The sequence below is a fragment of the Aulostomus chinensis genome, chromosome 18 (genome assembly GCF_037954235.1).
Source record: "Aulostomus chinensis isolate RoL2024-O1b breed Wild chromosome 18, RoL_Achi_v1.0, whole genome shotgun sequence".
In the NCBI taxonomy this organism is placed as follows: Eukaryota; Metazoa; Chordata; class Actinopteri; order Syngnathiformes; family Aulostomidae; genus Aulostomus; species Aulostomus chinensis.
This window is the reverse complement of record NC_141337.1, coordinates 16,310,071-16,324,005: the sequence shown is the minus strand read 5'-3', so window position 1 is coordinate 16,324,005 and position 13,935 is coordinate 16,310,071. Positions and strand designations below refer to the sequence as shown.

Here is a 13,935-nt window from a genome sequence, read left to right as displayed (position 1 = left end):
CTGTGTGGTCCCTGTGTGTCCAAATACACCGACATTCCTGAGCTGAAGCCAGGACACCTGTTCATCACCTCTGTCTCTCTCTCTCCCATTTCAGCTGCAGACAGGAGGAAAGTTAACATACTGATCAAGAGGGCCAGTTCTGTGCTGGGGGCCCTCTGGGGCCAGGAGAGGTGATGGGAGACTACACACGCACGCACGCACGCACACACACACACGCACGCACGCACACACACACACAAACTTTGTCTTACAGAAGCTTCATAATCCAGCCTGGAACTTCAGGGTCTTCTACGAGTCCACGTCCATGTTCCAGAGCAATAACTGTAGTTTCTTTCCTCAGATTTAATCTTTTTATTTTTTTGCTGAAATGGCTTGTTGACCACTCTGTTCACTACACAGCGGCGTATTTTATAACTTGATGCTGTCAACCAATCAGAGCTGTTGCAGGAAGTTCCTAGCTTGAGCAAAGTAGTTTGCTTCCAAGTTTGTAAGTTTCACAAGCAGAAATACTTTATCAACCCATAAATCTTATCACCACATGTATAAATACATAAACGTTAATAAAAGACGTTTTAACATAAATTTACTGATATAATGATGAAAGTTTCATGGTCTAAGGTGGTATTTTACTAAATAACAGGATTTTTCACATTATGTCAAGATATAAACTTGTCTCATTCCTCCATGGGATTTTCATTGCCAAAATATTTATATAAAACCTTGGTGCAAAATATTGGAATGCCACATCCTAAGTGTTATAAATGTGTAGTGACTGTCCTCTACTGGACGAAAGTCACCAAAAGGGATGTTTTCTGCTTCAAATTGTGGACTGAATTGAACCCAGACTGGGGTTTGATTTAAGGGAAAATATTTTCATATTTTTTACCATCATCACTGTGCTGAGCTAAGTAGCATCAAGTTGGTCTCTGAGGATCTCAGCTCCCTGACACGCTCAGGAGAGAAGGGTCTCCGTCTTCTTGTCTGGCTCCGGGGAGGACAGCAGATCAACGGATTTCCTCAAAATGTCAGCGTGTTCCTTTAATATGAAACTGACGTGTCAAACTGACAACTGCAGTTTGTCCTGTTGATGGTGGATGTGAATGCAAGTCTGTCTGTTGAAGAGCTTTGAGACTGCAGAGGTGTTGTGCTCACAATCATCTGATTAGTATCACATCACTGGAAAACTGTACAAAAAAGCAAATGTCAAAACATCTCTGAAAATGCAAAAAGAAAAATATATCACAAAGAGTTTATCAGGGGCATCTGAGAAAGCTTGAAGCAGCCTGGGGAGCTGAGCCTGGGTGAATCAGCCTCCACCAGAGTGGCTTAGATCTTCCTGGTGAAACAACACTCCTTTTATGGGCAGGGAAGTCCAGCCAGTAAGCACTCAAGTCCATCGTCCTTCAAGCGATGACCTCGACACCCTGAGTCCCGTTCAAGCATCTCCCAGTGGGAAAACTCTGGAGGGAAAAATCACAAAGTCGTTGTTGAGGAGGTTTAGAGTCTACACACGAGCAAACGCTCACCACAGCGTGACAGTTGAAAGACACAGGAGGTCTGACGGAGGCGTCAGGTCAGAAAACACCTGTGTGACCTTCTGGAGTTCAGCAACCAACCAGGATCTTGTTCTTCAAATGGGACAACTTGTTGGATTTGGACGTAAAATTGGAGGTTGTGTTCAAAATGAGAGAAAGTTGTTGTAACTGACCAAAAATCATGCCACAAGAATCCAAAGTTACCTCTTATTATTTTAAGTGCTGTCTAACCCTGAACCAGGCTTAACGGAGCCTAGACGTGATGATTCACCATGGCAACCGCTACCAAAAACCTCTGCGTATTTGATCCCTCCAGAATTAGAAATCCTCAAGAGTACATAGAACGAGTGTGAACATAATTTTAAGGGGAAAAGTGAAAAGGCTGCAGCGGTAAAGGATCGCGAGACAATTGGTGCGGTTGAAAATGGCTGTTAAATCTGTAACTGGGAATGTTTCGATTCATTTACTGCTGCATCACACCTCTAAACTACAGGGGAAAACCAATGGAATGCAACTGGAGCGAAAATTCATTTTCCTTTAGGGTGCAATCCTGCAGGGGGAAGCAGCTTAGAATGAAATAGAAGGATCGTATTTGATATCTTACAGTAAATATCATTCAGTGGCTATTTCAGATAAGATGATGTCATAAATATATACTATAAAAGACCAATTAATAGCCCGGTGTCAAACTGCCGCCGGGTCTCATATAATGGCCGAGGGTCCGACCTCATTTTGTAAAATAGACGCCTGTCTCAAATAAACGCCAGGTTCTTTTAAACGCCTGAGGGCCATTTTTTTTAGATTAGTTTGATCTTAACTTGGTTTCATGGAAGATTTTGTAATTAATTTTAACTTATCAGTAATTTATGTCGCATGACGTTAGTGCACCGCTAACAGCAAATCTTCAAGCTCCCGGTTCCATGCAAAAAAAGAAATAAAAACGATCTCCAAGGTGATAACACGTCGGCCGTCAACGTGTTGGGAATGTGTAGATCTGCTATTTTGGCTGCATGAGACTGTCGTGGGGCTGCACGGTGGTGCAGTGGTCAGCACTGTGGCCTCACAACAAGAAGGTTCCGGGTTCGAGTCCCGGCTCGGGCACGGGATCTTTCTGTGTGGAGTCTGCATGTTCTCCCTGTTCCTGTGTGGGTTCTCTCTGGTACTCCAGCTTCCTCCCACAGTCCAAAGACATCAAGAGGGGACGAGGCTGATTGAGACTCTAAATTGACCGTAGGTGTGACTGTGAGTGTGAATGGTTGTCTGTCTCTATGTTGGCCCTGCGATGGACTGGTGACCTGTCCAGGGTGAACCCCGCCTCTCGCCCGTTGACGCTGGGATAGGCTCCAGCCCCCCCGCGACCCTTCATGTGTAGGAATAAGCGGAAGATGACGATGGATGGATGGATGGAGACTGTCGTGGAAGTCGAAGTATACGGGCCTCAGGTTGTCACACCCTTTTTCTTACTAATAAAGTGTTCTTGTGTAAAGTGTTCTCTGGACAATCTTGATATTTGCACTACTGTTCTTTAAAGTACTACAGTATATTGTTCTACCTTGTATACCTATTGCTAAAAAAAAATAAATCATGGCCCGGTGCTGGCCAGTGCCAAAATAAATAAAAGCCTGTTACCAATAGAAGCCTGGTCTCTTTTAAACGCCCGGGGTCCACATCGATTTTGCAACATAAACGCCAACTAATCGGTCATTTACGGTAGTAGGTTGAAGAAAAACGGCACAAATCATCACACAAAATGTTCACATGGATCCAACTGGGACTCTCTCCCCCCTGTAACTCCCTGTGGACCGTGTGGAGATGAGCAGCTACTTCTCTCAGATCGTACACAAACCTACGTGCCTAAAAAAAACACAAAAATGTGTGCTGATACAGTTCACCTAACAGACATGAGAGACGTTCTCAGATTTTTATTCAGGTGGAAGGTAAAACTCTGCTAAAATCCTGTAACTCAGACTGAATGAGGAAATGAAACAGCCTTTCTGGCTCTAGGAAGGAGGAGACGGATGAACTCCAGGCTCCCGACCAGGTTAGCTTTTACAGACTCAGTTATCATAGTAACGGACTCAAAGCTCACGTTTGCTGTCTTTCTGGCAGGGGCTAAGTTACTCCTCTGTTTCAGGTTTGCATTCACTTCCTTTCTGAAACAGAAAATCCAGAACTGCCCTCATTTCAGGGTGAACAGACTCAGGGTTTTTACTAAACCTGCTTCCTGAAACGGCCCCTGGTTCTATGTTCATACCTGAGAGTGCTCAGCCTCCACTGAGGATCCTTCATCCCAGCAGACAGCAGTTTCTCTCCTGAACCTCCTGGATGATTGTAGCTCAGGTCCAGCTCTCTCAGATGGGAAGGGTTGGAGCTCAGAGCGAAGGCCAGAGAGGTGAAGCCTTCCCCTCTGACCTCACATCCTCTCAGCCTGCAGTTAAGAAAATACAGTTAACGTTACAAAATCTGATTGGTCGTGTTCATTTTGTCTCACGCCAGAAAAATGGAACAACTCATCCCTTCCTATCTTTGTTTCGACTTTTCTCCTGTAAACCGGTCTGGTGAATGAGATTCCTCCAATTTCATGGCCACGACCGTGTGTGTCATCACCTCATGTTACTAGACACTGATGTGAAACTAAATTTGCCAGAAGATGGCCTGATCAGATCAGAGCTGGACTCTGACCTGAGTGTTTCCAGGTGACAGTGTGGATCCTCCAGTCCAGCAGACAGCAGCTTCACTCCTGAATCCTGCAGCAGGTTCCAACTCAGGTCCAGTAGTTTCAGGCTAGAGGACTGAGAGCTGAGAACTGAAGACAGAACTGAACAACTTCTCTCTGAGAGGCCGCTGTACTCCAGCCTGAAGAGGAGATGCAACCATTTGAAAACTTGCTGTCAATCCCCAACCAGTCAATGATGGAATCTGTGCTAATTTAATGGTTCATGATTGATTTGACATCTTTACATTTTTTGTCATTCAACATAGTCAATAAAAATCCGAAGGGCTTTAAAAGAATGTTTAAAGTTCCATTTTGGTAAAATGAAGTCAGCATTGATCCCTGAAGGTGTTACTGAGATGGCCTGAATTCATGGGTAATGATGTCAAATTGAGTTTAGGAGAAAAAGTCTATTTAGTTCATCATGAGAATTTGTGCCACACGTGAAGGAATTCCCTCAAAACTTAATTAACGATGCATTCTGGTTGAAGCAGTGGAAGCTGGAATTTCCAATCTGAAGCCACAAGAGAGGTGGTCCAGGTCTGGAACTGGTCACTGGTCACTGGGGACCATTACGACCAACGATGAAACATTGCTGCTGTTAATGTTTATCTGTGACTGCACTTTTCAATGTGTTCTATTTAGATAGTCGGCCATTTAGAGCCAGGTTTGATGTGAAGCTACTGATGCTTCCAGCCACGTAGCAGCATGAATGTAGCCAATGTGACTGTGAGGTGCCTGAGCACTGCTGCTCATTAATGACAGCTTTTGAAAAAGATGGAAAATACTAGCATGGAAGTACAGAGTACAGATGGGTCAAGGACACAATGGAGAGAGAGAGAGGGAGGGAGAGAGAGAGAGAGAGACAGAGAGAGAGAGAGAGAGAGAGAGAGAGATCAGCTGATGGTCAAGAGACTTCAGCAATTTAATAAGAGGACAAGCCACACATCTGGTGAGACCTTTTTTGTGTTGATAAGTTGGAGATTAAAAGCAGGAGAGACAGAGATAAACAATGACTTTTCCTGGTAAATCAGGCCAACCAGAATCTTTGTTGCAGCCACGATGATAACCTCTCCGTGTCAGCTCTTATATTCATAGACATTTTAATAATACGCTGTCATTCACCTGCTCAGCGATGAGTATTGTGTTTCTCCTCTGGAGTTGGAACGTGTCAGCCACTGAAAGAGCAACACGCTGAGTCCTGGTGCACCCTGGGCTTTAAAAGAGTGACACGAGGCACTCAGATTTCTTTGAGTGATGTCACTCCTGAAACCCACCAATGGGTAATGAGGTGTCTAATGACTGCCGTGGTTTGCTCTCTGATTACGAGCCCCCTAAATACCAAAATGAGGCTGAACGCACGGCGCACACATCGCTCCATCTGCAAAGTACCTGCCGCCATCAGCTGATTAATTAAAGTCATTGCACATTGAAACAATGGGCTTATTGACATAGGAGGAGTGACTGACCACAGGAGACACACGTGGAGACGCTTTTGAAAAACAAGTGTGAACACCATCAGCAGAGGTGATCACTTGTGATCAGATCACATCTGGATGGATCTTAATACCAAGTGTGTTCAGGGCCTCAGACGTGATGTAGAGGAGAACGGGACACATGGACGGGTGGAAGGACGACCTGAAAGCACAACCCCCCCAGCCCCGACTGTCTCCAGCGGGGAGGCCTGATCAGATCAGAGCTGGACTCTGACCTGAGTGTTTCCAGGTGACAGTGTGGATCCTCCAGTCCAGCAGACAGCAGCTTCACTCCTGAATCCTGCAGCAGGTTACTACTCAGGTCCAGTAGTTTCAGTCTGGAGGACTGAGAGCTGAGAACTGAAGACAGAACTGAACAACTTCTCTCTGAGAGGTGACAGTTCACCAACCTGAAGGAAACATTTGAAAACAAGTCTGTCAATACCCAATTACTCAGTAATGGAATCTGTTCATGGTTAATGGTTGGTTTGAATTGTTTGTTATTTGGCAATGAAGTGATACCTCACTCAAAAAGTTCATTTTACCTCACAAATTGGTGCCTTTGGCTCAAAAAAAATGTTTTTTTCCTCCTGTAGGTAGGACTTCCTAGTCCAGACAGAGTCAGCCACGTACATTTAGCTTGAAGCTCATGGAGATTAAAAGCTAACAATGGCAAAATTCACTTAAACGCCTGTTCACAAATTCTCAAGCGCATCGTCCAGGATAATCCACATCATCTGGATCCAGACACGTATTTGTGAGTGGAGGCCTGATCAGACAAGAGCTGGACTCTGACCTGAGTGTTTCCAGGTGACAGTGTGGATCCTCCAGTCCAGCAGACAGCAGCTTCACTCCTGAATCCTGCAGCAGGTTCCAACTCAGGTCCAGTTCTCTCAGACTGGAGGACTGAGAGCTGAGAACTGAAGACAGAACTGAACAACTTCTCTCTGAGAGGTGACAGCGCTCCAGCCTGAAGAAGAAATGGAACATTTGAAAACAAGTCTGTCAATACTCAACTAGTCAGTGAAGAAATCTTTTCTAACGTTAGGGTTAAAAAGCTTTTATATGTGATTTCTGATTTTTTTTTTTGGGGGGGGGGGGGTGTTATGACTGGGTATAATGAAAAGATGAGATGATAAAGAACCAAAACAAAATGCATTTGTCTTGTATGAGGTGAAACTTGTAAAAGATATCCAGTCTTCATCCACTTACAGAGTTTTAGTTGAAGCTTTGACCACTGGCAGCAGCCTCAGAAGAGCCTCCTCTGAGGGTGAATATTTCCTCAGGTCAAACTCGTCCAGATCTTCCTCTGAGGACAGGAAGATGAGGGCCAGAGCCGACCACTGAGCAGGAGACAGTTGAACTCTGGAGAGACGTCCATGTCTCAGGTGATGTTGGATCTCCTCCACCAGAGATCCATCATTCAGTTCATTCAGACAGTGGAAGAGGTTGATGCTTCTCTCTGGAGACAGATCCTCACTGAGCTTCTCCCTGATGAACTCAACTACTTCCTGGTTGGTGTCTGAGCTACTTCCTGTCTGTGACAACAAACCTTGTAGGAGAGTCTGATTGGTCTGCAGTGAAAGACCCAGGAGGAAGCGGAGGAACAAGTCCAGTTGTCCAGTTGGACACTTCAAGGCCTCGTCCACAGCTCTCTGGTGGAGGTGTACCAGTTGAGGTTTATCTCTGAGGACTTTAGACAGCTGGCAGGTTTGTTTCTCTGCCATCAGGTTGACACCAGAGGTGATGAAGGTCAGATGGACATGAAGAGCAGCCAGAAACTCCTGAACACTCAGATGGACGAAGAAGAACACCTGGTCCTGGTACAGTCCCCTTTCCTCTTTAAAGATCTGAGTGAACACTCCCGAGTACACCGAGGCTGCTCTGATGTCGATGCCACACTCTGCCAGGTCGGATTCATAGAAGATCAGGTTGCCTTTCTGCAGCTGATCAAAGGCCAGTTCTCCCAGAGACTCAATCATCCTCCAGATCTCGGGAGTCAAGAGCGGATCTGTCTCTGCTCCACCATCATACTTGGTGTTCTTCAGTTTATCCTGAACCACCAGGAAGCAGATGTACATCTTAGTCAGGGTCTTGGGCAGCCCTCCTCTCTTTCTGGAGGTCAACAAGTCCTCCAGAACGGCAGCGGTGATCCAGCAGAAGACCGGGATGTGACACATGATGTGGAGGCTTGGGGACATCTCGATGTGGGACATGATTGTCCTGACCTGCTCCTCATCTCCGAATCTCTTCCTGAAGTACTCCTCTATTTGGAGGTCGGTGAACCCTCTGACCTCTGTCACCATGCCAACATCCTCAGGAGGGATCTGATTGGCTCCTGCAGGTCGTGTGGTTATCCAGAGGTGAGCGGAGGGAAGCAGTTTCCCTCTGATGAGGTTTGTCAGCAGGGCATCCACTGAAGTGGACTCAGTAGCATCAGTCAGGGTCTCCTTGTTGTGGAAGTCCAGAGGGACTTGACACTCATCCAGACCGTCAAAGATGAACAAAACCTGGAACTCTTCAAACCTGCTGATTCCTGCTTCTTTGGTTTCAGAGAAGAAGTGATGAACAAGTTCCACCAAGCTGAACTTTTTCTGCTTCAGCACATTCAGCTCTCTGAAGGTGAATGGGAATATGAAGTCTATGTCCTGGTTGGCTTTGTCTTCAGCCCAATCCAGTGTGAACTTCTGGGTTAAGACTGTCTTCCCGATGCCAGCCACTCCCTTTGTCAGCACAGTTCTGACTGCTGTCTCTCTTCCAGCTGAGGCTTTAAAGAGGTCTTCTTGTCTGATGCTTGTTTCTGGTGCAGCTTCATTTCCCTCTGCAGTCCCTCCCTGTGTGAGGTAGAGCTCTGTGTTGATCTGATTCAGAAGGGCTGGGTTTCCTGCTTGAGCGACCCCCTTAAACACACACTCAAACTTCTTCTGCAGGTTGGACTTCAGTTGACATCGGCAGACTGAAGCAATTATTCCTGAATACACAAAGAACAAATGGAGTCATGGGCCAGTCTTTGATTCATCCTGCTCACGATGTATCTGGGTGCTCAACTGTTGTTCTTCAGACCTGATGAACTGCTAGTGGCTGGTATAAATGTCTATGATGGACTGAGCATGCTCAGTATGGAATGCCTACACATAAAGAACATCTACATACTGTGACATGCAGCGATTTACCTGCCGGCAGTGAGCTTGGTGAACAGTGTTACAACTCGTTTGGCGAAGGCCTGAATGTTAGGAATGTTCATTTCATTAAAAATATGATTCACTCGAGCTTTAAAGTTGTTAAAATCATATTACTGCTCTGCAGACAGTCAGCCATGGAGTCCAGATGTGCTGGATGTTGCTGGATGGACTCACCACCGAGATCATCTGAGTTCTGCAGATTAACTCTGTGAAGAAAAGATGAAGTCAAAGAATAAATCCATCCATCCATTTTCTACCTCTTATCCTGTCAAGGGTCGGGGGGGTGGAGCCTATCCCAGCAGCCTTTGGGTGAGAGGCAAGATTCACCTTGGACGGCTCACCAGTCCATCGCAGGGCCAAAATATATAGAAAGACAACCATTCACACTCACAGTCACACCCACGGTCAATTTAGAGTATCAATCAGCCTCGTCCCCTCTTGATGCCTTTGGACTGTGGGAGGAAGCTGGAGTACCAGAGAGAACCCACGCAGGAACAGGGAGACTCTACACAACTCTATGCCAGGACTCGAACCCGGAACCTTCTTGCTGTGAGGCGACAGTGCTAACCACTGCACCACCGTACCACCCCAAAGAATAAATGGTAAAAATGATATGAGACAGAGACCTGGACCCTGTGCTTCTTGGGGATGGTGGGTCTGTGGCTGGTCCCAGACCTGCTCAGAGCCCTGTAGCAGGCTGAAGATGCAATCCTCTTGTCCAGTCCTGAGACGTCCCCTTACTGTCTGAAGGCTGACAAGGTGAGACCGCGTGTCCTGGAGCTCCCAGCAACAATGGTCTGGACCAATGGTTCAGACCAATGGTTTGCCAAGCACCTCCTTCGATATCCCAACCGGGTTAACACACCCCCAATGCCCTACAACTTCAGGAAAAATTAAACAACAATTCTGCTTTTGGGGGTGTTGGGTACACTGGAGTCAAATGCAGAGAGCCTCAAGAGAGTGGAACAAAGGGTATTTATTTCAAAAGCAATGTAAAACACAAAACGGGTGTCCAAAGCCCAAAGGAAGGAAAACACAAAGTAAAGCAGGAACTAAACACAGACCAAGACTAAAGGAAGCACACAGGAGGACAGAAGACTAACCACAAAATGAAAACAGGAAATCAAGACACAGAGCTTGACAACCTCAAACAGTGCGTAGAAGATAACTTCCTCTACACTTCATCTTCAGATGAGGTGCATTTTGAAAACCCTGCATTTATTATTTAATATGTCAGTGTCTGATTTTAAATATTACAAAGGAAATGCTTATTTACACGTCTTTGTGTGGGGAAAATCCCACTTAAGAAACACTCCAAACTACCATCACATTTGTTATCCCTCACACCCCCTAGTGGCAGCTTGCACAACCAACCACACTTTGGGAATACCTGGTCTGGAATATTCAGAACGAACAAACCCTCCTCCTACAGACCCAGCTGGACCCAGTACCTGGTGCTGAATCTCAAAGGGGTCTAGCAGAGAACATGCTGGGTTTTATACTACCAAGCAGGATCTGCATGTCCCAAGTATCTTCAAGTTGAGGGCTGACAAAGACAAACAACCACAATCAGGGATCAGCGGAGCCCCGGTGGCGATCATCAACTCAGTAAATCAACCCAGCATGTCTTCACCTGTTTGTGAGTGAAAGAAGGACATGAAAGGGGCGGAGCCAGCACAAGATGACCGTTCAGTACCACGGAGAGGAGGAGAGCTGCATGTTTCACTCAAGAGGAACAAACTATCATATAAAGAAATATAAAAACGTGCAATCCTTCACAAACATGAGGAACATAAATCAGGAAGGAGAGCCGCAACAACACCAGTGGATGTGTGAACTAACATTTTATGTTATGTCACCTCACTAACCCTCTAATCCTTCTTCCTGGTTCAGGCTCCTGCTCTTGAGTGAGAGAGATCCTTCCAGAACAGACAGTTTACATTCTTACCTCTGATCAGACGACTGGTGACCATCTTTGAAATCAATCATCTGATCCTGCGAGTCGTTGGTTTTGAAGGACCCACAGCTGGGTTCAGGGTGGTCTGGTCTCGGAGCGTCAGGTCTGGTGTTAGAGGAAGGGGCTCCCTCCTCTCTGTCCTCACACGGATTCATAGATTTCTATCACCGTTTGATGGCAAAAAGAATCTACATGAAGTCAGAATGAAAGAGAAAGGAATCAGCAGCTTTGAACTTTGGAGTCCAACGTTAAGCCTCTAAATGCTGCTCAGAGCACCGTGGAACTCTGATGGTACAGATCAGAGTCCATGTTCCTGTCGAACACTCCTACAAAGAGCAGCAGACACAGATGAGACTCACCGATGGTGGATGACTTAGTCACACTTTTCTGAGTACTGCAATGCACTTTACAATACTGCATTGTTCACACACACACACACACACACACACACACACACACACACACACACACACACACACACTTGTCCATCCTTCAACACACCATGCAAGGTGCCAACCTACTCATTCAAATCCTCGATTTGGGATTCAGTATCTTGCTCAAAGACTCCACGTCAGGACGTTTAGCATGTTGAAATGGTTCGTCGTCGAAGAGTTATTCTGAATGGAGGTTGTTGGAGGTGACGGCCTGGTGACGTTCAGGACGTCAGCACAACTTGAACTCTCTTTAAACCACGACGGAACGTCTGTGGACGGTTAAACGCCTCAATGTTCATTTGTGTTTCTAGTCGCTCTTTACTAACAACATTAAAAACAGCCACTTACCGAGGATTCTCACGGAGAAAAGAACTTCGTCACAACGGAGGAGAGAAAGTGAAACTTTTCTGAGTGAAGATGACGGACGCAAATACCAGTACAGACCCTCAGTGACGCCATCTAGGGACGCCAATGACATCAACTTTATCAGGAACGTGGTTTTATTAAAACGCAGTACAACCTCACTGTCACTTACACCTCCACCAGTGCATCAGTGATGTTTTATCATTTCATATCTTGAATGGATGTACAGTGTTGAAGTCTTCTGTAAATCAAGTCTTCCTCTGCAGAGAAAACGCCCCCCCCCCCCTTCTCCCCTCTCATTGGAGGGAACAGGACTGGTTTTGTGGATAACGACCTTGGTTCTGGAGCTGCCCTCACCTGCCTAGAGGGGACGGCCTTCATCCTCCTGGAGCAGGTGCTGCAGTAGGAACAGGTGTTTTAAGCAGGTTTGACATGAGCCATGTTTCACTCAGAAGGTCCTAGGTGAGGAGAGAAGCTGCTAGGTTCAGGTGTCCTGCAGGTTTGGACTCACAGGTCCAGTGAAGACATTCAGTCAGGGAATCAGCACAGCTACGGATGCTGGTTGCTTCTGCTACATTGAGACTTTTTCCTTCCCCTGTCGCTCAAATTAGGAATCATAGTCCTCCAAACGTTCCACACGCTCATCTAATTACTGTCTCCACCTCAAAGCACCTGCACAGGTCAGCTGAAGTCCTCACTGTGTCCCCCCAGCATCCACACTTGCGGAAACATCAACCCTTCGCTAGTAAAAGAAGGCATCTGGTTCTCATCAGCACATCAGCTACTGACAGCTGTCCTTCTGAGCCTCGTAGAGAAAACTACAGCCTCAGCAAGACTCTCACATTTGGGATTTGGAATATTAGATCCCTGTCATCCAAAACCTTCTTCATAAATGATCTGATTCTTGAGTTTAATCTGGATGTGATAGATTCATGTGACAAGTGGCTGAAAACCAGTGATTTATTCAGTGTTCATCAAGCCTCCCCATCTAACCTGACTGATGCTCACGCCACACAGATCAGAAAATCAGGCTCTGATTGAACGCATAAAAGGGTGCAAGCCACGTTTTCGTGCGTGAACGCAGTCTGTACCTGACCTTGAGCCTGCAGACCGCTAGTTAGCTTAACACAAAGAATGGTAGCGGAAGACAAGTTTTAGCAGACCTCTTTCTTGCCTTCTCTCCTTCCAAAACCTGCACTTCCTCTTCTGTGTGCTCTGGTTCAAAAGATCAAGTTCAGGATCTTGGTTACTTCAGAAGTAAAACTTCTCATCCTCTAAATGTTGACTGTGACGACAAGCATCAGGAGTTCCCTGGAAACTGAACTCTGCTCTGTTCTCAGTCCGGCCCTGGGTGAATACGTCCCTCCCAGAAACTTTTTTAATCCAGCCTGGAACATCAGTGTCTTGTAAGAATCAGTATCCATGTTCCATATGGACACTGATACCATCTTTTGTGTGTTTTAATCCATTTTTTGTGTTGATAGAGCCGTTCGACAATGACGCTTCCATAAGGGACCACCTGACAGTGTCAACCAATCAGAGCTGTTACAGGAAGCTCATGGCTTGTGCAAGGAGTTATGTGTAAATCAATCTCCATACAAACAGAATATATGTCAGCACATATACACACAGTGTATAAATGTGCAGTCTATAACTGTCTTCTTTCTATGCACCAACACTCTGCACAGCAGCTGTGAAGGGTCACAACAAGAACAGAACCGTGTGTGATCAAGAGACCGTGTATGTGTCCAGCTGATGTGATGTCCACAAGGCTGTCAGCCTCTCTGGTTGGAAGCATGGAACAGGTCTGCTGGATGTGTTCTTTGTCTCCAAATGATTTCTGATCCATTCATGGCCAGCGTCTAACTCTGGAAAATACCTTCCCACCTACTCCGTGTGAAGGCCTTGTCGATGCTCCTTGAAGGTTACTACAGTGTTGCCTTCCAGCTCCTCCTCAGTGGTGAAAAGAGACTCTGCAAGTGTTGGAAAACAATCCTACTCCTTGCTATACAGGCGCGCACGACACTTTCATCTTGAGGTGCGCAGCTTTGATTTTGTCTTGAACGTTGCAGATTGTGAGCGTTCTTCCTGGCAGCGCAAGGTTCAAAGGATTGAGGGTGCTGAAAATATCAGCTAGGTAGGCTCACTTTGCCAGCCATTGGAAATCATGCACCTCGTTTTACATGTCATCACTCTCATGGAGGATTAAGGTTCCCAGTTCAAATAAAAGGGTGAGTGCCTTCCCTCGCGACAGCCAGTGCACATCAGTATGACAC

At 46.0% G+C, this 13,935-nt stretch overlaps 1 protein-coding gene across 5 annotated transcripts; it reads right to left on the bottom strand.

Moving 5' to 3' along the window:
- Positions 1 to 353: 353 nt before the first annotated feature.
- Positions 354 to 11,939, bottom strand: LOC147245407 (protein NLRC3-like). Of its 5 annotated transcripts, none has more exons than XM_086183958.1 (10): positions 11,645 to 11,939; positions 11,384 to 11,565; positions 10,854 to 11,050; positions 9,080 to 9,111; positions 6,936 to 8,694; positions 6,520 to 6,693; positions 5,960 to 6,133; positions 4,218 to 4,391; positions 3,790 to 3,963; positions 354 to 1,460 (listed from the first exon to the last, which is right to left on the bottom strand). In XM_086183958.1, exons 3-10 carry the CDS (start codon positions 11,015 to 11,017, stop codon positions 1,436 to 1,438), a joined length of 2,676 nt encoding a protein of 891 aa, XP_086040084.1. In that variant the 5' UTR covers positions 11,018 to 11,050; positions 11,384 to 11,565; positions 11,645 to 11,939; the 3' UTR covers positions 354 to 1,435. The 5 variants fall into 5 exon arrangements, with proteins under 5 accessions (XP_086040084.1, XP_086040082.1, XP_086040083.1 ...); XM_086183956.1 differs by having other exon boundaries at positions 9,020 to 9,111; positions 11,645 to 11,938; XM_086183957.1 differs by lacking the exon at positions 11,384 to 11,565 and having other exon boundaries at positions 9,020 to 9,111; positions 11,645 to 11,938.
- Positions 11,940 to 13,935: the final 1,996 nt, after the last annotated feature.